A 24,464-nucleotide genomic window follows, 5' to 3' on the forward strand; every position below is an offset into this window, starting at 1 on the left:
CCCCCCATGCGCCCCTTTTTCTACAACTGTTGATATGATGTATGATTTTTTTTTATCTTGTTGATGTGATGGATTACATTAATTTGTTTGAAGATTATTTATTTTGAGAGAGAAGGAGAGCGTGCATGATCAGGGGAAGGGGGGACAGAGAATCCCAAGCAGGCTCCCTGTTGTCAGTGCAGAGCCTGACGCTGGGCTCAATCCCACGAACCGTGAGATCCTGTCTCGGGGCTCCATCTCATGACCATGAGATCATGACCTGAGCTGAAATCAAGAGTCAGGTGCTTAACCAACTAAGCAACCCAGGTACCCCTCCATTCATTGATATTTAATCAATGAGTGTCTTCATATTTAAAGTGTTTCTTGTAGATAGCCTATAAATGAGTCTTTTTTTTAAGTTTTTTTTACAATGTTTTTATTTATTTTTGAGAGACAGAGAGAGAGTAAGAGAGAGAGAGCGAGCGAGCACGAGTGGCCAGAGACAGAGGGAGACACAGAATCCAAAGCAGGCTCCAGGCTCTGAGCTGTCAGCACAGAGCCCGACATGGGGCTCAAACCTGTGATCTGTGAGATCATGACCTGAGCCAAAATCAGACGCTCAACCAACTGAGCCACCCAGATGCCCCATAGATGAGTCTTGTTTTTGATCAGTTCTTTTAATTGGTATATTTAAACTATTTATGTTTAAGGTAATTATTGATACAGTTAGGTTAATATTTCCCAGATTTGTAACTGTTTTCTATTTGTTGCTCTAGATCTTTGGTACTGTTTTTGTCTTCCAAATGTTTTCTACTTATGAGGGTTTTTGTTTTTCTTTCAGTTTAAAAAATTGTTTTTAGTGTTAATTTTGATAGAGAAACAGAGTGTGAGTGGGCAAGGGGCAGAGAGAGAGGGAGACACAGAATCCAGAGCAGGCTCCAGGCTCTGAGCTGGTCAGTACCTCGTTAATGGCAGAATGCCCTCCCCCCCCCCACTTTTAAAAAATGTTTTAATGTTATATTTTATATTTGAGAGAGAGAGAGAGAGAGAGAAGAGGGGCAGAGAGAGAGGGAGACAGAATCTGAAACAGGCTCCAGGCTCAGAGCTGTCAGCACAGAGCCTGATGAGGGGCTCGAACTCAAGAACCGTGAGATCATGACCTGAGCCAAAGTCAGATGCTTAACCGACTGAGCCACCCAGGTGTCCCATAATGGCCTTTCTTCTTGCCAGGCTTCTTGGAGGGAGCCATTCTGCCGGGCCCTGGTTGGAAAGGGAAGAGCGGATATATTGTGGGAGAGGGAAAGCAGCAGAGCAAGTACAATTTCCCGGTTATCTGTCAGCGCGCGGAAGGGGAGAGGTGACCCTCCTCCTAAGGATTTTAATTGAGTTTTTTTTAAATGGTTCCATTTTCTTTCATTTCTTAATATATCAATTATACTTTTTTCATAGTTGCTCTACTGTTTGCAGTATATATAAATATAGAGCTAATCCAAGTTCACTTTCAAATTATTCCACACCACTTCACAGTTAGTACCTGTACCTTATAATGACAAAATATTCCTAAATTCCTCCCTCCCATCTTTTCTGTCAATGCTGTCATTCATTTCAGTTATACAGAAGCACATGTAAGCGTATATGTGCTTAAGACTATACAAACATATTGTTGCTATCATTGCTTTGAACACTGTTAGATCAAGTAAGTATAAGAAAAATCCTCTCTGATGCTCTTCTTTATATAAATCCAAATGTATGAGCTGTATCATTTCCTTCTCTCTGAAGAATTTCGTTTTACATTTCCTGCAAGGTAGACCTATGGCAGCAACTTCCCTCAATTTCTGTTTGTTTGAGAAAGTCTTTGTTTTCACTTTTGAAGGATGATTTTGCAGTGTACAGAATGCTAGGTCTTTTCCCCCTGTCAACACATTATTCCATATCATTCTCTTCTTGGTTGTATTATTTCTGAGAAGTCAGATGTAATTCTTATCTTTGCTACTTCATGGATAAGGCTTTTTCCCCTTCCAGCTTCTTTCAGTACGTGTGTGTGTGTGTGTGTGTGTGTGTGTGTGTGTTTTATCTCTGATTTCTTGCGGTTTGTGATATACATACCTAGGTGTATTTTTTTGACACGTGTCTTACTTGGTAGTCTCAGAGCTTCCTGGATTTGTGGTATGGTTTCTGACACTAATTTGGGAAATTTGTAGTCTTTTTTGATTCAAATATTGCATCTCTGTTCTCCTGTCCCCTCCCGTAAGTTCCCCTCCTCTCCCCTCCCCCCCCTTCTCTTCCCATCTCTCTGTCCTCTTAAGTTTTTTTACATGCTGGACCAGAATCCCAGAAGTGTTAATATAGGCATTTAATACTACAGACTTTGTTCTAAGCACTACTTATGAATTTTGATATGTTGTATTTTCGTTTTTATTGAGTTGAACAATACCTTGTGGTTTCCTTTTGATTTCTCATTGATCCATGGGTTATTTACAAGTAGATTATTTACTTTTGAAACATTTGGAAACTTTTCACATTTTTTTATACTGATTTCTAATATCTTTGTGTTATATAATTTCTTTTAAGTTTTTTAAGATAAAAAAAATGACACACAATATGGATTATTGTGTGTAATGTCCTGTGTGCTTTTAAAAAGAATGTGTATTCACTCTGCTCCTCGTATATGGAGTTTTTCTATAAATGTGAGGTCAAGTTGATTTATACTGTTTAAGGTCTCCATATGCTTACTTATATTTTCTGTGTACTTGTTCAATTACTGAGAAGAGGCTTTGGATCTCTCTTACTGTAGTTATGGATTTTATTATTTTTCCCATTTTCTTTTTCTGTCAGTTTTAATTTATTTTGAAGGTCTCTTATTAGGTGCAAAAGCGTTTAGGATTTTTTATCCTCTTGATAAATAGGTCTCTTTATCCTGGTAATATTCCTTGTTCTGAAATTTATTTTGTTTGTACTAATGTTGTGAATTCAGCCTTCTTTTAATTAGTGTTAAATTGATATTTCTTTCCCACACTTGCACTTTTGATATCTTTGTGTCTTTATATTTACATTTAAAAAAAAGTTTATTTACTTTGAGAGAGAGAGCAAGCAGAGGAGAGACAGAGAGACGGAGAGAGAGCATCCCAAGCAGGCTCTGCACTGTCAGTGCAGAACCCGTCGTGGGGCACAATCTCAGGAACTGTGGAATCGTGGACTGAGCCGTAATCAAGGGTCTGACACTCCCCTGACTGAGCCACCCTTAAAGTGGTTTTCTTATAGGCAGCATATAGTCTTGAGTTCCTTTTTTCAGTGTTCTAATCTCTGCCTTTCACTGGAGTGTTTACTTAATTAGCATATGATTATTGATATTCTTGTATTTAAAGCTATCATTTGCTAATCCTTATTATTGGCCTGTTTCATCTTTTTTTTCTGTCTTTGTCATTGAATATTTTTTATGATTCCATTTTGGCTGCTTAGTAATGATTCTTTGTTATTTTATTTATTGATCGCTTTGGGGTTTATGTCATACATGTTTTAATTTATCAAAATCTGCCTTCAAATGATATTATGCCATTTCACATATTGTGTAAGCATATACAATTCAGGGTTGCCTGGGTGGCTCAGTCAGTTGAGTGTTTGACTCTTAATTTGGGCTCCCAGGCATGGGATTGAGCCCTGGGTCTGGCTCTGCACTGAGTGTAGAGTCTACATAAGATTTTCTCTCTCCTTCTGCCCCTCTCCCCTGCTTATGCGTGTACATGTGTTTTTTCTCTGTCTCAAGGAAAAAAAAAACAAACAAAAGAATATACAGTTTAGAATTTACATACTTGTAATTCTACCTTTTTTGGTTCTGTGCTATTTTTGTCATATTTAAAATTTTTATATATATTATTAAACCTCACAATTGTTACTAATTTTACTCTAAGCCTTCAGTTATAAAGAGATTAAATATTTAAAAAGTCTTTTTTTCCCCCCAAACTTTATTTATTTATGTTGAGATAGCACAAGCATGGGAGGGGCAGAGAGAGGGAGAGAGAGAGCATCCCTGAAATCAAGAGTCAGTCGTTTAACTGACTGAGCTCCCCAGGCACCCCGAAGAAGTCTTTTATATTTACCCATGTAATTACTGTTTCTAGTGTTCCTAGTTACTTTGTGTAGATCCACATTTCATTTGTTGTTTTCTTTCTGCCTAAAAGACAGCCTTTAGCATTTATTGTAGTCTTGCTTTGCTGATTAGTTCTTTTAGCCTTGTTTGTTTGTTTGTTTGTTTGTTTAAAATCTGGAAGGCAATTAAAGTTGACCTTTGAAGAGTGTAGTGGTTAGGACCCCCGCATAGTAGAAAATCTGCATATAATTTTTGACTTCCCTAAAACTTAACTTCTAATAGTCTGCTGTTGACCTAGAAGTTTTACTGATAACGTAAACAGTCAATTAACACATATTTTGTATATGTATTATATACTGTGTTCTCACAATAATATAAGGTGGAGAAAAGAAAATGTTTTTAAGAAAGTGATATGGAAAAGCAAATACATTCACAGTGGTGTTTTGTATTTTTTGAAAAAATTGTATAAATGAAGTCATACAGTTGAAACTGGTGTTGTTTAAGGGTCAGCTATATATTTTGCCTTTGCTTTTGAAAAAATATTTTAGCTTGGTATAGAATTCTAGGTTAAAAGTTTTTTGTTTTTTTTTTTAAGTTCATTTATGTTGAGAAAGAGAAAGAAAGTATGCACAAGTGGGGGAAGAGCAGAGAGACAGGGAGAGAGAGAATCCCAAGCAGGCTCCCTGCTGTCAGTGCAGAGCCTGATGCTGGGCTGCAGCTCACAAACTGTAAGATCATGACCTGAGCTGAAAATCAAGAGGCAGATGCTTAACCAACTGAGCCACGCAGGTGGCCCTGTTTCTTTGGTCTTTGAAGATTTTTTATTTACTCTTGTTTTCTAACTTGCATTATTTCCATGAGAAATCTGTTTTCATTCTTAACTTTGTTTCTTAGCAGATAAAGCATTTTTTTTTCTTTTTTAAAACTCCCTGGCTGTTCTTACCATTTTCTCGTTATTGTTGGTTTTTAACGATAAGTAGTTTGATTGTGATGTGGATTTGTGGATTTTTCTTCATGTTTCTTGCGCTTGGAGTTAGTTGATCAGTGGTAGATTTTATAGTTTTCATCAAATTTTATAATTTTTTTCCTGCTTCTTCACATTTTTTCCCTCCTACTTTCCTTTGGGTACTCCAGTGACATAGGCTGCTTAACCTTGTCCCACAGCTCACTGATTCATCCCTGTACCACCAAACTCCCTTTTAACGTCTTCATTCCCTTCTGTGCTTCATTTTTGATAGTTCCTGTGCTTTGTTCTTAGACTTGTGTGTGTGAAAAATTTGTGGCTTTTATCAGACACTTGAATACTACATAATTAAAAAAATATTTTAGCCAGCATAATTACATTGGATCATGTTGGTAGAAGACATACAACTGTTGGTTGTTTCTTTTCCCTCTGCCTCTTTCTCCCAAATGTGGATTACAGGCAACCAAAGTTTTGAAAATATCTGGTTTTTTGGTTAGCCTGTTACAGAATCATTGTTGACTTGTGAGTCTAATTTAAAATTTTTTGAAGTTGGGTGTATTTTTGGCTCCAGTGAATACTGTTTAGTAGGTATACCAATTGCATCTTATCTGAGGACTAACAATTGTAGCTAGCCATAAAACAAAAAATCACACATGTTCTAAATATTTAAAAGATTCATTAAGTTGCCTGTAAATCACAACATAAACCGAAGTGTGTATGCATTTCCTTAGAGACTCTCAATAAGACCAAATATGCAGTTTTATCTCCAGTGGAAAAAGGGGAAAAAAAGACCGTATTTTATTCAGACAAGTTCCAAATGAAGTAGTTTGTATTTTATGGGTTAATTTACATGGAAGATGTGTATTTTTAAGCACTAGAATTGCTCTCAGAGCAGTGAGATGCTCATGCAACGAGAGTTATTTAGGTTGAGAAACTAAGGAAAGAGTAGATTTGTGGCATCAGGTTACTCCTTGTGTCTCAGCTCCTCCCCACTGCCCTCTTTTACTTCTTTTCCACTTCTTGATTTTGATTAGATTGTGTATTTGTAACGGAATTCCACCATTCCATATTATTTTAACTGTGTATTATGGAACAGATACGCCTTTTTTTTTTAAATTAAAAAAATTTTTTTAAATGTTTGTTTTTGAGAGAGAGAGCACAAGCAGGAGAGGGGCAGAGAGGGAGAGGGAGACACAGAATCCAAAGCAGGCTCCAGGCCTTGAGCTGTCTGCAAAGAACCTGACACGGGGCTCAAACTCTCAAACTGTGAGATCATGACCTGAGCTGAAGTTGGATGCTTAACCAGCTGAGCCACCCAGGTGCCCCTGGAACAGATACTCTTGAATTAACTTAGAAAGGTGGAGTTAAGGTGGAGATTTCTTTTTGAGTAAAATCATACAGATTTTTCCCTCTTGTTGTTATGTGTAATTTTTTTTTTTTTAATTTTTTTTTTTTCAACGTTTATTTATTTTTGGGACAGAGAGAGACAGAGCATGAACGGGGGAGGGGCAGAGAGAGAGGGAGACACAGAATCGGAAACAGGCTCCAGGCTCCAAGCCATCAGCCCAGAGCCCGACGCGGGGCTCGAACTCATGGACCGCGAGATCGTGACCTGGCTGAAGTCGGACGCTTAACCGACTGCGCCACCCAGGCGCCCCATGTGTAATTTTTAAAAAGAGCTGTTAGAATCTTTAGCTAAAGTTTTATATTTTTCTTGTTAAAACATCTGATATTTCGGGGGGCACCTGGGTGGCTCAGTTGGTTGAGCATCCAACTTTGGCTCAGGTCATGATCTCACAGTTCCTGGATTTGAGCCCCACGTTGGGCTTTGCACTGTGACAGCGTGGAGCCTACTTGGATTCTCTGTCTCACTCTGTCTGTCCCTACCCTGCTCACATGCACTCTCTCTCAAAAATATATAATAACTAAAAATTTTCTTAAATCTTTGATAATTTTTAAAACTTAGAAATAACTTTTTAAAAAAGAAAATGTTATGGGAGCGCCTTCAGTCGGTTAGGCATTTGACTTCAGCTCAGGTCATGATCTCGTGCTCTGTGAGTTCAAGCCCCGGGTCGGGCTCTATGCTGGCTGCTCAGAGCCTGGAGCCTGCTTCAGATTCTGTGTCTCTCCCTCTCTCTGCCCCTCCTATGCTCATGCTCATGCTCATGCTCATGCTCATGCTCATGCTCTGTCTCTGTCTGTCTCTCAATAATAAAAAAAAACGTTTAAAAAGAAATGTTACGATTTTGTTTAGTATGACTTTTGTCAGTAAAATTTGCTTAATTTGTATTCATTGCTTTCTTTGTAATACCTTTTCTTCCATGTGGCATATTTTCATTGGGTTTATGGACATATTTATACTTCAAGGGTAAGCAAGGATATTCTATTAAATGAGTGGGAAAATTGACCAACGCTAGTTTAGGTTGGCATGTGGAAATAGTATATTTTTGTGTTTGGTTCTCCACCCAGTTTTTTCTTCTTTGCTTATTTGGTACGTGGTCAAAGTACATGAATGAAGAACATCACTGTGTTCTCTTTAGATGACTTTTAGTATATGTGCTGCCGAAGCGAGCACTTTAGATGACTTTTAAACTTCATTAGGCTTGTATGTGAATGGGATGGAGAACCTCAACTCGTTATTAGAAAAAAATATTTGAAAAGTAAAGTAGGTGGTTCCCAAAGTGACCCTGCCCAGCATGGAAACATTCATGTTTCTAAAGTAATCCATGAAGTTTGTTTTTGTAAGTTTATTTATTTATTTTGAGAGAGAGTATGCAAGCAGGAGAGGGGCGGGTCGGGGGGATGGGTAGAGAGAGAATCCCAAACAGGCTCCACACTGGCAGCACGGAGCCAGATGCGGGGTTTGAACTCATTGACCAGGAGATTGTGATCTGAGCTGCAGTCACATGCTTGACCAACTGAGCCACCTAGCCCTCCCCCCCCACCTTTTAAAGTTTATTTATTTATTTTGAGAATGTGCAAGCAGGAGAAGGGTGGAGAGAGAAAGCATCCCAAGCAGGCTCCTCGCTGCCAGCACAGAGCCTGACGTGGGGCTCAGACTCACGGACCGTGAGATCTTGACCTGAGCCGTAGTTGGACATAAAGCAATCCATGAAGTTTAATAAGCCTAAACATGATTGTCTTTCTCCTAAAACTTACTCTGGGACCTTTCTTTCTCATTTGTGGAGTCTCTGTTATTAGAATAGTGATTGGTTTGTTTTTATGAGATAACGTTTCTTGTACTTGATGAAAATGTGTTTGACAGTGTGATGATGTGGAGTGAGGACAGTATCAAGAGGCAAGTAGCAGACAAGTAGTAGTGAAGAATGTTTGATTTGCAGAGCATTTGAAGTCTTCTTTCTTTCTGCATTTTGAACGTTGATTTTGCTACAAATGCCGACTATTTTGACACCTGATTTTAGCATCCCTTTCTTGTTTTTCACATTTATCTGATGGTTTGTATTGAGTGGTTTGTATTACCGCAGAGATTTTATTTTTTTTAATTAATTAATTTATTTATTTCATGTTTGTTTATTTTTGAGAGAGAGAGAGAGAGCACAAGCGAGCGAGCATGCAGAGGAGGGGCAGAGAGAGAGGGAGACACAGAATCTGAAGCAGGCTCCACGCTCTGGGCTGTCAGCACAGAGCCCGATGCAGGGGCTCTAACACACGAACTGTGAGATCATGACCTGAGCCAAAGTCAGATGCTTAACTGACCCAGGTGCCCCTGCATCAGAGATTTTAGATAGATGATTCAGAAAAATATTTATTCATTTATTTATTCAGCAGAAATTTAGGGCTGTTTGTCTTTCAGGCATTTAGTGAACGTAAACAGGGACAACAAAAATCCTGACCCATTGGACTTACAAACCTTATACTTCTTTTTTTCTTTTTTAAATGTTTATTTATTTATTTTGTTAGAGCATGAGCAGGGGAGGAGCAGGTGTGGGGAGAGAATCCCACGTAGGCTCTATGCTGTCAGTGTAGAGCCTGACATGGGGCTTGATCCTATGAACTGTGAGCTCATGACTTGGCCTGAAATCAAGAGTTGGATGCTCAACAGACTTAGCCACCCAGGCACCCCAAACCTTTTAGTTTGAAGCATGTTGATTAATATACATCTGTTAGAACACATTCTCACCTTTCATAGTCATTTAATTTACTATTATTTGCATATACCTTGTCTTAAAAATGATTGTTAAACTAATTGGAAATGATTGGAAACTAATTGTTTAGACAGGTCTTTATTTTGTATTTTTCCTAAACATATCTAGATCATGGGGGTGATTACAGATCCGTTTTAGGGTATATAATACTTTCTTTCAATTTTTTTTTTAATGTTTATTTATTTTCGGGGAGGCGGGGAGGAGGGACAGAGAGATGGAGAGAAAGAATCCCAAGTAGGCTCCATGCTCAGTGCAGAACCCCATGCCAGGCACATTCCTATGACCTTGAGATCATGACCTGAGCTAAAATTAAGAATTGGACGCTTCACTGACTTAGCTACCCAGGCGCCCCAATACTTCTAATTTTTAAAAATCTTAACTGCAAAGTATAACAGTTCCTTCATCTTAATACTTGGAAGAAATGGTTTGTGTTTTAAAGGCTTTAATCTTTCTGTTTTGGAAGGTAGCCTTCACCTGAATTAAAGATTCTTGCTCTGACCTGTGCTGAAGCCTTATAATCTCATGGATCTACTCCTCTAATGAATTTGTAGCACTTTATTTCTTGCTCATTGTTGCCTTTGTGCTGAACGTTAAAGCTGATGGTAATTTCATGACTAGGAAGTAGTTTTTTCGTATTGAATTGTGTTGCTTGAGAAGCAAGTACCTTCAATACTAAAACTGTGTTGCTGAAGAACTATAACTAATATGTACTTTAACTTATTGTTGCAATTTATAAATATTTGCAATAGACTAAAATAATTGTTTTCATGTGATTTTCTTAGGTGGTCTCACTTACTTTATAACTGAAACTTTAATATGTTTATCTTAGAAGCTGAACAATTATTTATTATTATTAATATGCCTCCCCCTCCGCCCACCTATAGCTAAAATCTAATCCGTTCTTTTTTTCTTTCAACTTCCTTTCTCAATCAAAATGTTAGACTTATACAAGCACTAGCAGCAACTCTATATCTGGATCATTGAAGCGTTTGGAAGATACTGCAGCTCGATTTACAAATGCAAACTTCCAGGAAGTCTCTGCGCACACAACTAGTGGAAAAGATGTTTCAGAGGCTAGAGGGTCAGAGGGAAAAGGGAAGAAATCTTCAGCTCACAGCTCAGGTCAAAGGGGAAGAAAGCCTGGTGGCCGAAATCCAGGAACGACTGTGTCAGCAGCTAGTCCTTTCCAGCAAGGTATTAATTATGATGTTTTAGTTAACATAATTGTTCTTGCGATGATCAGTAGCAGTTAAGTTTTGTAAAATTATTTTTTCTTTATAACTAATGGATAATTGGAGATTATTTTACGAATAGTTGCTGTAGTGAGATTACTTAAGACTAGTCTTCCTTGTTAAAATGTTTCTGGGACCTTTTATGTTATGACATGTGCTTCCAAAGCTGAATTGTAAATTTTAATGTTTAAATAGATGTGGAATAAAGTTTAAGTTTGGGGAGAAAAAAAGAATAAAAGCTGGAGTTTTCCTTTCTGCTCTATAGAACAGTCTTTGTTTTTAATAAATTGTTATCATTTATCTTTCCTAATTAAACACTAGAATAGTTAAAGCATATATTTTTAGTAAGTAAACAAATACTGGGTAATTTGTAGGGAATCTAAATAGTTCTCAGAAAATAATAGCTGTTGATTATTAATGCATTTATTACAAAGTTTGAAGTTTAAAGTAGAATTTTGCTAAGTTTGCATATTCTTTTAGTAAGGTTACTATAACAAGATGCCCATTTAATTTTGAATTTTAGTTTAACAACATTTTTCAGTATGTCTCAAAGAAATGCATGGAATATATTTATACTGAAAAAATAATCTGTTTCTTAACTAAAATTCAAAATTAACTGGGCATGCTGGATTCTATACGATAACCCTATTTTATGGAGAACAGAATAACGCAGTTAAACTTTACAATCCATTAACCCTGTGTTCTAGGTTTTTATCTTGTGTTAATCTTTAAGAAATTTTTTTTAATGTTTGTTTATTTTTGAGAGAGAGAGAAGGCGCGCACGCGCGCAAGCAGGGGAGGGGCAGAGAGAGAGTGAGACACAGAATCCGAAGCAGGCTCCAGGCTCTGCGCTGTCAGCACAGAGCCCAGCGCGGGGCTCGAACCCATGAGCGATGAGATCATGACCTGAGATGAAGTTGGATGCCTAAGTGACTGAGTGACCGAGGCGCCCCTATTTTGTGTTAATTTTTAACTTGAACGTAAATATTTTGAGAAATATAAATGTTAAAAACTGTTGGAGATAAATGTATTAGTGAAGTGTACAATATATATACCTCCTTCCCCCAGTTTTTTGCCCCCTAGGAATAAACGAGAGGGGACAAGTTGTCTTTTTTTTACTTTCAGCTTTTGCTGTTAATAAAAATTTGAATATGTAGAGAGACGGCTAAGTGCTGATCTTTCATTAAAAAGTTTATATATTTTAAAGTAAATTATTTTGGGCTTCAGGATTTTCAAGTCCTAGATTTTTTTTTTTTAATTTTTGCCTTATATTACAAAAAATTCAGACAAGTAGAAAAAGAAATAAAATGCCAAACCTGCCGTTTTAGTTTAATACATTTACTTTATATTTGTTGTTATTTTTATTCCACTGTGGGAAATAAGTAGTAAAACCTTAATTATTTTTAATGTAACTATTTACATTTTGAATGTGATATTAGCGAATTCAGTTATCTCTTTTCTATAATTAAGACCTTATTTTCCACTGTTAAAAATTGCATTTTTTGGTTTTTAATCTTTGAAGTACTAATCCATTTAGAAAAGAAACACCTCATTTTCTTGAAGTTTATAATGTTGAAGAGTCTTTTCCTGCCTCTGTTGAGACATGGTAGAATGATGTTATGTTTTCATATCTGAGGTAATATTCAATAAAAGTTTTAAAAGTTGAAATTTAAAGATAGGGTATTTAAGATGCTTGGTTTTATTTTTTTCATTGTGGGCAATATGTGAATTTTAGAAAATATATGTTAAAGTATTGCATATACTAAATGTTTGAAAGTATTTGCTACACTGTAGTGAGCTTTTAACACCAGCTGTAAAAACAAAAATGTGTGGAAAAAAGACAGATGGTGACAGATCAGAATGGATAATAAAGAATTTCTTTATAGTTGCTAATTAAGTGGCAAATTAGTTATCCTTAAATGATTGATGTAATGTAAATGGCTTCTTAATATGTATGTTTTTCTATACAGATATAACTTGAAAATGCTCACATAGGTACAAATAATTTTGTAAGTGAATAAAATGGATATTCTCTTCAAAGAGTTAAATTTTAGACCTATTAATGTTCTTCCTTTATAAGCCATTTCAGAAGAGCTTAAGATTTAAAATTCAAAACCTTGAAACTTTAGTTAAAAAGAAATTCTTGTGTGTGTGGGAAAATACTGTTGTAAATATTTAGGTGGATTTATGTGTGATTATATTTTAATGTGCTCTGCAATAAAATTTAACCCTTAGCTTGAAATTTCCCTTCCATTCTGATGCAACACTTTATTTTGAGCTTTTGTTTTTAAGACATTAATTAAAATATGATACAGTGTAAGTTTTATGAAACGTTACTAGATGTGTGGTCACAACTGAGTCTGGTGAGCCTAGAGACAGTTTGGTGAATTGGGATGGTGGACCAAACTATTGTTTCATCCCAGCCATATTGTTTTTCTGCCAAGTAACTAAGAACCTTTATTTTACAGTGGCATAGTGGGCTACTAATGTTCTTTAAAGAGTGAGGAGAGAAAAAGCAGTTGTGAAAGGGATTCCTTAGGGTGCCTCTCTTATGATTTTACTTTCATAAAAGCAATCGCACAGTGTTAGTGGCTGATTTCTTTATGCAGCTGCAGAGGAAGTGGACTGGGAGAATGTAAGGTACATAGATTAGGGTTCCATGTGATCATTATTATTTTATCCATGTTTTGGTGGGGTAGATTAACTGAATAGCAGTACTCACTAACACTGTCTTGAAGTTAAAACTCGGAACTTAAAATCTAAGCAACGTCTTTTGGTTCTGGGTGTGTGTTGGGAACATTTAAATCTTCAGTAATTGAAAAAGAGGAAGTTCTCCCAGTTATTCAGATTAACAGTAGTAGTCTTGTCAAACTCTCTTTGAGAATTGCTGTTCTTCAGTCCTTCCTCCAGCATACACAGGTATTTGGGGAAACACTGAGGAATGTTGCCATAGCAAAAGGTAGGTCGAATAAAGCACATCTTTTATCTTGGTCATTGTAGAAGTAATAGCTTACAATTTAAGAGTTAATACTCAGTTTAATAACTATGAAATGACAAATATTTTTTAAAGAAAGTTTTATAGATAAACTTGATTTCATAATCACCTTTTTTAAACTCTACTTTGTTACATAGTGTTGTCCTAAGTTTTATAGTTAGTTTTTTCTTCTCCATCTCTTTTTGATGATTGTATCATTTCTATTGCTCATGGGAACTTTTGCATCCAATTTTTTTCTTTTCCTATCCCCCCCCCCTTTTTTATTTTACTACAGGCAGTTTTTCAGGAACTCCAGGCAGTGTAAAATCATCTTCGGGAAGTTCAGTACAGTCTCCCCAGGATTTCTTGAGCTTTACAGACTCAGATCTGCGTAATGACAGTTATACTCACTCCCAACAGTCATCATCAACCAAAGATGTACATAAAGGAGAGTCTGGAGGCCAGGAAGGGGGGGTAAATAGTTTTAGTTCCATAATGGGTCTCCCTTCGACCTCAGCTGTTATTTCACAGCCTAAAAGCTTTGAAAATTCACCTGGAGATTTGGGTAATTCCAGCCTTCCTACAGCAGGATATAAACGGGCTCAAACTTCTGGCATAGAAGAAGAAACTGTAAAGGAAAAGAAAAGAAAAGGAAGTAAACAAAGTAAGCATGGGCCTGGTAGACCTAAAGGAAACAAAAATCAAGAGAATGTTTCTCATCTCTCAGTTTCTTCTGCTTCACCAACATCATCGGTAGCATCAGCTGCAGGAAGTGTAACCAGCTCTAGTCTTCAGAAATCTCCTACCTTGCTCAGGAATGGAAGTTTACAAAGTCTTAGTGTTGGCTCGTCTCCAGTTGGTTCAGGTAGGGATTTGCCCCCCCCCCCCTTTTTTTTTTACTTATGTCCCCGTCCCCTTTCTTGTACCCTAAAAGGGAAATTAAGCTATTATTATGTTAATACTTTGAGTTGCTGAATGACATTTACTTACCTGAATGAAAAGAAAATTGTGTTATGTAAGATCTTAGTTCGGTATTTGGACAAGATGTTTGGCACTAATCTGATAGTTTGCTTAACTAAAAATAGGCTGAATAGTTTATTTATTGGTCATTCAGTTCTTAGGAAATACCTGGAATTAATTTCCCATTTTTGTTTTTGCTTTACCTACAAGTATTTTAAAACCAACTCAGAATTCACAATTGAGGTGTGAGAGTTTTGCATAGTTTTGCACTGTTTTTGATTGGTGCTTGTTTTGGGGCTTCCGTTCTCTAAAGTTTACATTGTTTTAGTTTTCTCAGTTCCTCACACAAATTCTACTTGAAGTACTCCATCTGGAATATTTTTTAATCAGTAATAAATGATTTGAAAAATGGACTTTAACAGTCATATTTTATTTCAGGAGATATCTGAAATGATTTCTGTTCATTTTGTTTTCAAGTATGTTTAGCAGTTTTTTGTTGTTTTTTTTTTACCATTGACTTTACTATAGTATGAATGAATTTTATATATGTTGTTACATCATTGGGATGCCTCTTTAACCTATACTTTGCATTATGAATATTTTCAGTTCTTACAGATTTTAAGGTTCATGTTTTTAGACAAAAACTTAACAGTTGAGATATTACCTAAATGCCAACATCTGTCTTTTAAATTGTTCTTCAATTTGAGGTAAATGGGAATTTGCTCCCATTCTAAGGGAGTAAAGAGCATATGTAAAGGTCAGAAGTGAAAATTATTAACTATAAGTATCATTTGTGCTAGGGTCTGTTAATGCTTTATGGTTATTATCTTGTTTAATCCCTACACAAGTTTTACAAAATATGGGCTATTTATTTCCCCCTTTTACAGCTGATAATCCCAAGGCTTAGATAGGTAAAATAAATTGCCCAAGGTCACAACGGACAATTTCTTTCTTTCCGTTTTTCTTAGCCAGCTTCATTGCCACAGTGGATCTGCTTGTTTTTTTTTTATTTATTTATTTTTTTCAACGTTTATTTATTTTTGGGACAGAGAGAGACAGAGCATGAACGGGGGAGGGTCAGAGAGAGAGGGAAACACAGAATCGGAAACTGGCTCCAGGCTCCGAGCCATCAGCCCAGAGCCTGACGTGGGGCTCGAACTCCCGGACCGCGAGATCGTGACCTGGCTGAAGTCGGACGCTTAACCGACTGCGCCACCCAGGCGCCCCTGGATCTGCTTGTTTTTGAGGAATGAGTAGAAACTGTGACAGGATTGTTTCATTAGAAGCATTAAGGATGGATTTAGAGCATGATTTCTCAATCTTGGCACTGTTGACATTTTGGCCGGGACAATTCCTTACTGTGCAGTCCTGTCCTGTGCTTTGGTAGGGCATTTATCAGAATCCCCAGCCTCTACCCACTAGATGCCAGTAGCATCCAAAGTTCCCCTTCACCCCTCAGTAGTGACAGTCAAAAAATGTTGGGGGAAGGGTGCAAAATCCAAACCCACTATTTTAGAGGGGAATAGTTCAAATTGTAATGAGAAATTAATGATGTAATCAAAAAATTTTAATCTCAAAAAATGTAATGAGAAATAAAATCAAATAATTTTGATAAAATAAAAAAATTTTAATCTCAAAAAAATGTAATGAGAAATAAATCCACTGAAAAAATTTATATTGCACATCTGAATATACATTTTATTTATATTTGTTCTTTTAGACCAAAGGGCTTAGCAACTAGGATTAACCCCTAGTCACAACAAAATAAATTTAGACAATTTACTTAAAAAATTGAGTTCATACTCATTTTTTAGCAAGAGACATAAGTAATCAGGTGAATAACTTACTGAGAAAATTAAACCTGAATTTACTTTTGTGAAGAGATCCCCACTGATTTCCTATATACGTAGAAGCATAGTCTGAATATTACTGCATTTCAGAAATTGCATTGATTCGAATAGATGCTGTTTGAAATACACATCCTCAAGTTAATGGAGTTAAATCTTGATTTACATCTCTGAAAAGATTTTCCTACCTGTTACAGATTTAGGGAGATTTTAGCCATGGGAGATTGTGTTCTTTTCACAATAATTACTTTCTGAGGGCAGTGTCTGTGGTATATCTATAGGAGAAAAGCATGAATTTGTGTCTTTTTAACCTCACCGTTAGGTAAAGAAATTTAGGGAGAAACTCCCATAAATATTATTTCATTAACGTAAATGATGTAAATTTAGACTTGCCAAGATTTTTTTTTTTCCTTAAAATTGTGTTTAAAAATAACTGAAGATTTATGTTTTGTTAAAGCTATAATCATGGACTAAGATTACTTAAAATGATTTGAGATAATATATCCTTAGTATACATTTTAATAAAAGTTTTATGACTAGATCAGAGCATACCCTTATTGATAAGCTCACTACTAAAAAGTCTATTCCTTACTTAGAAGAACCTGGATATTTAGGAATTACCATGGATATTTAGGAATTATGCCCTCTAAATCGTAAGTTAAGAATTGTTAACCGCTGTTGACACATAGTATGTACTACACAATGTCTTTTTGTTTTCTTTTTGTTTTTCAATGTTTATTTTTTTGAGAAAGAGAGAAACAGAGCGAGAGGGGAGGGAGGGGCAGAGAGAAAGGGAGACAGAATCCAAACCAGGCTCCAGGCTCTAAGCTGTCAGCACAGAGCCCAAGGTGGAACTCAAACTCGTGAACTGCGATCATGACCTGAGCCGAAGTCAGGCTGCCTAACCGACTGAGCCACCCAGGTGCCCCACTACACATTGTCTAAGCACTTGATAGAAATTGAGTGTTATTACTCATTGTAAAGAAGTGGAAGCAATTTTCACAGCTCTGTATGGTGGAACCATGCATGCATTTTCCTTGATTCGAGAGACCCTCGATTATAATATTCAAGAGGTGTTTACTGATGGAGGTCTAAAACCACACTAGTATATAGTGTCAGTCATACTTTAAGCAGTGGAATCAGTGAGAAAATTTGAGCCAATAATTTCACTTGCAAAGTTGAATGTCTTACTAGTATGAAAATGCTAAATTTTCTTTGAACTAATTTTAGATTGAGAAGTTAGTAGTTATGTAGTTTTAAAACTGGGAAACTTTTTTCCCATGTAAGTAAGTAAGAGGGAGAAATGTATACTGTATACTGTGTTATCCAGAATTGTTTTTGCATGATGACCTTTTCAAAAGATTTGTTTGCTTTCACGACAAGTTGATAATTTAGTAATGATGAAGGTGACCTTTGTAAGCACTTGTTGGCTATGATGTTAGACTATAACATGCTCTATATAATCCTAGCTTCATGAGGCAAGGGGGTCTGTTTGTCATGTTCATCGCTGTCTCCTCACTGCCAGCACAGTGCTTTGTATATAATAGATTGTAAACATATTTTTTTAAATGAATGAATACTATTAGTAATTACCGAGAACACGTCATGTGGTTAGTAGTACCTGTGTGATTTTTAGCTTCTAAGTGTTTATAGCCAGGTTGCAAGTGAAATTATTTATTTATTTATTTATCATATAGTATTACAGACCAGTTTAGGATGTGTTAATTAAGTTGGAAAAGACCATAGAGAAGTTGGGATTTGAATTACACTTCGGAGTAGGCAGAGAAACGCCCACAGCAGTATCAGAAATGAAAGTAAAGTTGTATTTGAAGGATAAACCTAATTGAAACAAGAAACTTGTGTTTGTGGGATAGGTAGAAGTAATGTGGACTAAGTAGGACAGGATGAGTTTGTGGGAAGTTGAAGGTCAGGCCGAAGAAATCCAACTTCCAGGCTGGTCTTAGAATAGACATCCTGGACTTAATTCTGGCAACTTCCTATTAAAAGAACTTCATTGACAGAAAAAAAAATACATTGCTTCCATCAGCTTGCGGTAATCGTTAATGTCCTATATTTGAAAGCACCTAACAGTTTCCAAAGAACTCTTAATTAGTATCTTACTTGTTCCTAAGAACAACCTTGTGAAATAGGGCAGCTGCTATTATCGTTGTTGTATTTCCTCTGATTTTACCACAACTAGGATATATAGCAGAAGTAGAATCAGATCCTTGTAATGTGATTGTCTTAAAATTGTTAGAAGCATTGACTTAATAGTAATCAAAGTTTTATCATGACGTATTCAAATTATAGTAGCATGTATGTAGCAAAATATTTCTTCTAGGAACTTCAGATCCTGTCAGAGTAGAAATCCAGAAAATATCTGTAAGCTCCTTGTCTGATCAAGGGTTTGGATTGTAAGATTTTTATTGTAAGTTGAAGTACATCTTGATAAGTGATTTACTGTTATAGTGACTTGTACAAAATGGGAAATCAGTGTGTTGTTTTCAGTGGCTACTAAAGGTTGTAAGTTTGGGTGTATAGATTATGTTAAGCTTTTTTTTTTTTTAATGTTTTTATTTGATTTTTGAGAGAGACAGACACTGTGAGTGGGGGGAGGGGCAGAGAGGAGGAGACACACAATCTGAAGCAGGCTTCAGGCTCTGATCTGTCAGCAGAGACCCCGATGCAGGGCTGGAACTCACGGACAGTGAGGTCATGACCTGAGCTGAAGTCGGACACCCAACCGACCAAGCCACCCAGGTGCCCCTGTGTTAACCTTTTTTTTTCTATATGTATTCTAGACAAGTAGAGCTTTTGAAACATTGAAAATTAATACAGCATTTGGAAAAGTTGACCTGTTGTATTTGTCCTTTTTTCCTATTTATCTTAACCACATTGCAAGAGTTTGCGATTTACTAAAGTGGAAGTTAACATTTTTTTCTTCATAAAAGTTAACATCTTATTTGAGAAAATTCTGGTTTTCATTAAATGATAAGTAGTTGATGGTTTAGCGTTAACTTATTTTCTTTGAGCATCCTTTCAAAGTTTCTCTGTTTTTTATTTTATTTTTGAATTGTATTTATTTTTAAAGTTTATTTATTTATTTTGAGAGAGAGAACAGGAGCAGAGGAGGGGCAGAGAGAGAGAGAATCCCAAGCAGGCACCACGCTATCCATGGAAAGCCTGATGCAGGGCTCGAACTCATGAACTGTGAGATCATGACCTGAGCTGAAACCAAGAGTTGGTCACTTAACTGACCTAGCCACCCGGGTGCCCCCTCCCCCCGTTTTTAAAAATCTTAGTCTCTAGTTCTTTAATATGACGCTGCCATAGCTTTGCAAGTTAAGGTACTTGAAATCTATTTTAGTGATGGAATTCTTTAGTGGTGATAAATGCTGTAAAAGGAGATTCTAGGAAGGCAGTTGTTTGATTCTGACCTTGAGTACTTAGTCATGAAGTCTTGAGGTTTCATGGAGATGAGTTATTAATATGAATAGATCACTTTAAGAGAAGTTTGTTCTTGTGGCGCCTGTGTGGCTCAGTCAGGTAAGCGGACGACTTTGGCTCAGGTCAAGATCTTGCGGTTCATGAGTTTGAGCCCCATGTCCGGCTTTGCGCTGACAGCTCAGAGCCTGGAGCCTGCTTCGGATTCTGTGGCTCCTTCTCTCTCTGCCCCTCCCCCACTCACGCTCTGTCTGTCTCTCAAAAATTAATCAATAAATAAAACATTAAAAAATTTTAAAAGAAAAAAGAAGTTTGTTCTGACTTCTGAAAAGTGAAGGTTATGAAAGTTTAACTTGAGCCCATGTAACTATGAATGGGTTTGTGTTAAATATATGCTTATTTATGTTCTATCCTACTTAGGTTACTAAAATGAAATTGAGAAGTCTTTTCCTGGTAAAATATTTTAATTAGGAATAGTCTGATTCTGTAAACAAATAAGGGAATCATAAAGATACAAATAATCTAATAAATTCACAAGAGTAGACTTAACAGTTATTGAACATACTTCAAACCCATCTTAATGACTCAAGTTCATGGTTTTATATATATTGATTATGTTGGGTCATAAACGAAAATCATAGGGTATTGGATGCTGCTAAGACCAGAATATACCTTGAAATTTGCTTCCTCAGAAAACCCTCTGATTTTTGTTTTCGTCTTTGATGATTTGAAAATTTGCTGGCCCTGTACCATGTAGGTCTTTTTGCAAAAGTACCAGGTCAAAGGCCAGAATAGCCATATTCTGTTTATTTCCCCCCCAGAGAAAATCCTTTTGGTATTATGAGTGTCCTTTGGTTCTTTTTCTGCACCATTCCAGACAACTACCATTTCTCTATAATGTACCATTTCAATCTTTTCAGTAGCCCTCACTCTCTTTTTTTAAATCTCACTTGAATTCGTTAATGAGCATTAAAGATGGCAAATTCTTCCACCATGTCTCAGTTTTTGAGTATCATCTGGAAAGGACTTCATTAAACTCATCAGAAGTTTGGTTTTTCAACAGTAGTTAATGTGAAGGTTTTTTTCCTTTTTTAAAAAAACATTAGAACGATTAAAAGTGAGTGCTCGCTGGCCTCTGCCTTGCTTTGTCTTTCTTATTTCAAGTTATTTGGAGGGTGCCCATGATTGGACTTGACTTCTGAGATATGCATATGTGTAGATGTGTGAGTGATGGTTGCCTAGAAGACTCCGTTGTACACATGATTCCTAGAAGTCATATTTTTGGTTAAGTAATTCCAGAGAATTTCCAGATATTCTTCTTTTTAAAAAAGCCCAACTGTGTTAGCCACAGAGGAATACCTGTTGTTTCCCTGGTTAGCAGGCCGGGTCCTTTGAGTCACAGACTTAGTCCTGTGTCAGTTAGCTTTTCCTTTGGAATGCCATACAGAAATTTATTTTTCATTTTCTCAGGAGCTTTTGCTTTTAGCAGTGTTTCATTGCCTTATGTCATCCTCTGCTTGTTCTCTTCATTTGGGTGGAGCAGAAGAATAAGAGTGATGGCTTATTCATTCATTATCGCCATCAAAAATGAAAGAAAAGTACAAGAAAGTAAGCTGGGTGTAGTTTTGACAAGTTTTATGTTAAAATCATAGATTTCTGCTCATATATAAACTAATTTTTTGTACTTGAATTGTAATGTCTAATTGACCACAGAATTCAGATGTTTTTGACAAATTGTTCTCGTCTAATGTATTATATAAAACACATTAGTTTATCACATTGCTGACTATACTCCCTCTTATTATGAATCCATTTTTTCTTACACGCTTGTTTCACAGATTAATTTGTAAGCCCTTATGTCTTTTCCTCTTTTTTTTAAAAGGTTTTATAATGTTGGGATGCCTAGGTGGCTCATTTGGTTAAGCGTCCGACTTTGGCTCAGGTCATGATCACAAGGTTTGTGAATTCAAGCCCCATGTCAGGCTTTGTGCTAACAGCTCAGAGCCTGGGGCCTGCTTTGGATTCTGTGTCTCCCTCTTTCTCTCTGCTCATCCCATGCTCATGCTCTGTCTCTCTCTGTATCTCAATAATAAATAAACATTTAAAAATTAAAAAAAAATTATTTATCTTAGAGAGACAGAGAGAGAGACAGAGACGGAGTGTGAGTGGGGGAGGGGCAGAGAGAGACAGAGACACAGAATCAGATACAGGCTCCAGGCTCTGACCTGTCAGCACAGAGCCCGACATGGGACTCAAACCCGCAAACCGTGAGATCATGACCTTACCCTAAATTGGCCAACTGAGCCACCCAGGCGCCCCTTTTCCTCATTCTTTGTATACACATGCACATGTACACATTCCCGCACTATCCCATCAAAGAGTTGTGAGAATTCCATCATGTTTGGTCCTTCTTCCCATCACATTATCACATGCCAGATACTGGTTTATAATTTCTATTCCCACACTTCTGTTTGCCCTTCTCAGCTAGACTTTGAGGTGAATGTTTCCTTGTTTTTCTGGCCTATTTTCTTTTTCTACCCTCGAATCACTGGCAACTTCTCCTGATTCCTTTCTCCTCCCTCCCAACAGAAATTTCCATGCAGTATCGGCATGATGGAGCTTGTCCAACAGCTAGTAAGTTGTCGAACTGGGTTGGTAACCCAGGCTTTTTGACTTCTACTTTAGTGTTTTTTTTTCCTATTATATAATGCCACCCCTGAACCTCTTTAAGTTTTAATTTTCCATAATGCAGTTGGTTCTTAATTGGGTTTTTTTCCTCCTACAGAGATATCTTAACTTGCTGCTTGTCTTGTGGTCAGGATCCATATTAGTCCAATTGCGACCAAATTTTAAGTATTGTTGGCTTTTTAATAAATGGTGTTTCTTGTGACTTCTGTTCCCTGTTGAAGTAATATTTTTAGAATTTGGTTCCCACTAATCTTAATGTAATTTTTTAATATTTGTATGTTGATATTAGATAGAATTCTTGCCTTGACTTCTATATATGTCGAGACTATTATACTGAAGTCTAGGAAATGAGAATTTTTGATTGGGTTAGATGATAAAATGAAGTTTTTCTTTATAATAAATACTGCTGAGTGTAGAATTTGTTGTGATCGATTTACCTTTACAGAATTGAATCCTACAGATACTTTAGCAAGAAAGACATTACATAGACTATGAAACATCTTTTTAAAAGTAATTTTATATATGTATTATTAAGAAAATTTGTCACTATTATGACAATATATCTAACATATTAAATTTATTAGGTTGACAAATGAAATATAATATTTAGAAATTTATACCATATAAAAACTGAGCCAAGCTTACAGTTTTAATGATTCAAACAATGAAACATGATACTGAGATTTTATTATACTGTTTCAGTCTATGCCTATGTATTTCTTTTGTGTGTTTGAGAATGATCTTAACCTGAAGTCCTTTTTTCCTTACTTAAAAGCTTTCTCAGAGTTGCTGAATGCAATACACAATGGTAAGTTTTATTAGAATCTTCTCTAGTGGTTCATTTATCACAAAGGTTGCCTTTTATAGAGAACCCGGGTTGAAAGCGTGCATGTTCTATTGATACAATGAAACCCAGCTCTGCAGTGAGGCAATTGTTCAGCCCCTCAGTGAGAACTTTCTGTAGATTGCCTACAGGAGGATGCTAGGTCAATATAGTTCATCAGTTTCGCTTTTATTGTCTCTCTGGAAGGCAAAATGATAATAGTGTTGTTCTAACTTTATGAAACTCTTCTTTTCTATTTTTGTAAATAGTTTTTCTAGTTCTTTTGAGCTCTCTTGTGGCAGTGCAGTTAGTAATTGGTACTTAGGTCAAGAATTAGCTGCTTCTTCAACAACTTGAAATGTGAATTTTGTTGTTGGGATTTAAAAAAGTTACTGTGTAGAATACTTTTACTGCATTGCCCCTATATTTTATATGCTGAATAAATGGAAGATAGCCTTTTAAATGATGCTTAATTTGGAACCAGGTTTTTACAGGGGAGTTGCATCTTCTGCAGAGTTGGGTTCTAAAATCAGGACATGAGGCAAATGCTAGCTTTTTTCAATATTGCAGTGTAATTATAATGAGAGTCATGTTTGCAGTAATGTTTGAGTGATTCTTCGGTTTTGAAGAAAATTTAGTATTCAAAAAAACTCTTTTGAATCTAGTGTCCTCTTTGTTGCTTGTTTTCAGTTATTAACTGACATAACTTACCTGCTCAAGATAGTTTATGTAATTCTAAGAGGTTTTTGAGCACATTTTTATTAACTTTATGAAATCTTGCATATTTTGATAATGTAGTTTAATTTGCCAGTCGCTTTGTGTTGTATTTGGAGTATATTGTCAGATGTTTACAAATCTATAGCAAGAAACCAATGGCATGATGAAAAGGCATAGACACTTGTGTTGATTCTGAGGGTTGGGGTGGTCAGGATGGGAAACCCATTTTACAAATGATCATTTTATTAATGAGTATCTTTATTTATAATCTTTGCTTCCCTGTGTAACCGGAATTGCAGACTCTCAGTGAATTCTCCAGATAACATGGAACTCTTGAACTTTAGGTATCTAGAGGAAAAAGGGATTGGAAGCATTCCTGAAAATAAACTAAATATGTTACTATTCTTTGGTAGGGAAGCATAAAAACAGAAGAGGTTTAACATCTTTTTCAGTTTGCATAAATTTGGCTGTCTAATTTTGGAATATTGGAGTTTTAGAGACATAAAGAAAGTTTGAAAAGCGTATACTTGGAATAATAAAGTAGATTTTGTGGGGAGCGATTGAGAATGAATTGTCACATAAA

General features: G+C 36.3%; 1 protein-coding gene across 11 annotated transcripts in view; it reads left to right on the forward strand.

Annotated features, from left to right (window-relative positions):
* Positions 1-24,464, forward strand: part of MLLT10 (MLLT10 histone lysine methyltransferase DOT1L cofactor) — a 238,329-nt gene that overhangs the window by 154,148 nt on the left and 59,717 nt on the right. For 6 of the 11 annotated variants that reach the window (XM_043561632.1, XM_043561629.1, XM_043561630.1 and 3 more), the window contains 4 exons: positions 10,138-10,390; positions 13,698-14,267; positions 22,243-22,287; positions 23,117-23,149. In XM_043561632.1, the coding sequence (XP_043417567.1) occupies positions 10,138-10,390; positions 13,698-14,267; positions 22,243-22,287; positions 23,117-23,149 (901 nt within the window). The remainder of the gene's footprint in view (positions 1-10,137; positions 10,391-13,697; positions 14,268-22,242; positions 22,288-23,116; positions 23,150-24,464) is intronic. The other 5 variants (XM_043561637.1, XM_043561638.1, XM_043561635.1 and 2 more) reach the window with 4 other exon arrangements.

Source organism: Prionailurus bengalensis, chromosome B4, assembly GCF_016509475.1.
Source record: "Prionailurus bengalensis isolate Pbe53 chromosome B4, Fcat_Pben_1.1_paternal_pri, whole genome shotgun sequence".
NCBI lineage: Eukaryota > Metazoa > Chordata > Mammalia > Carnivora > Felidae > Prionailurus > Prionailurus bengalensis.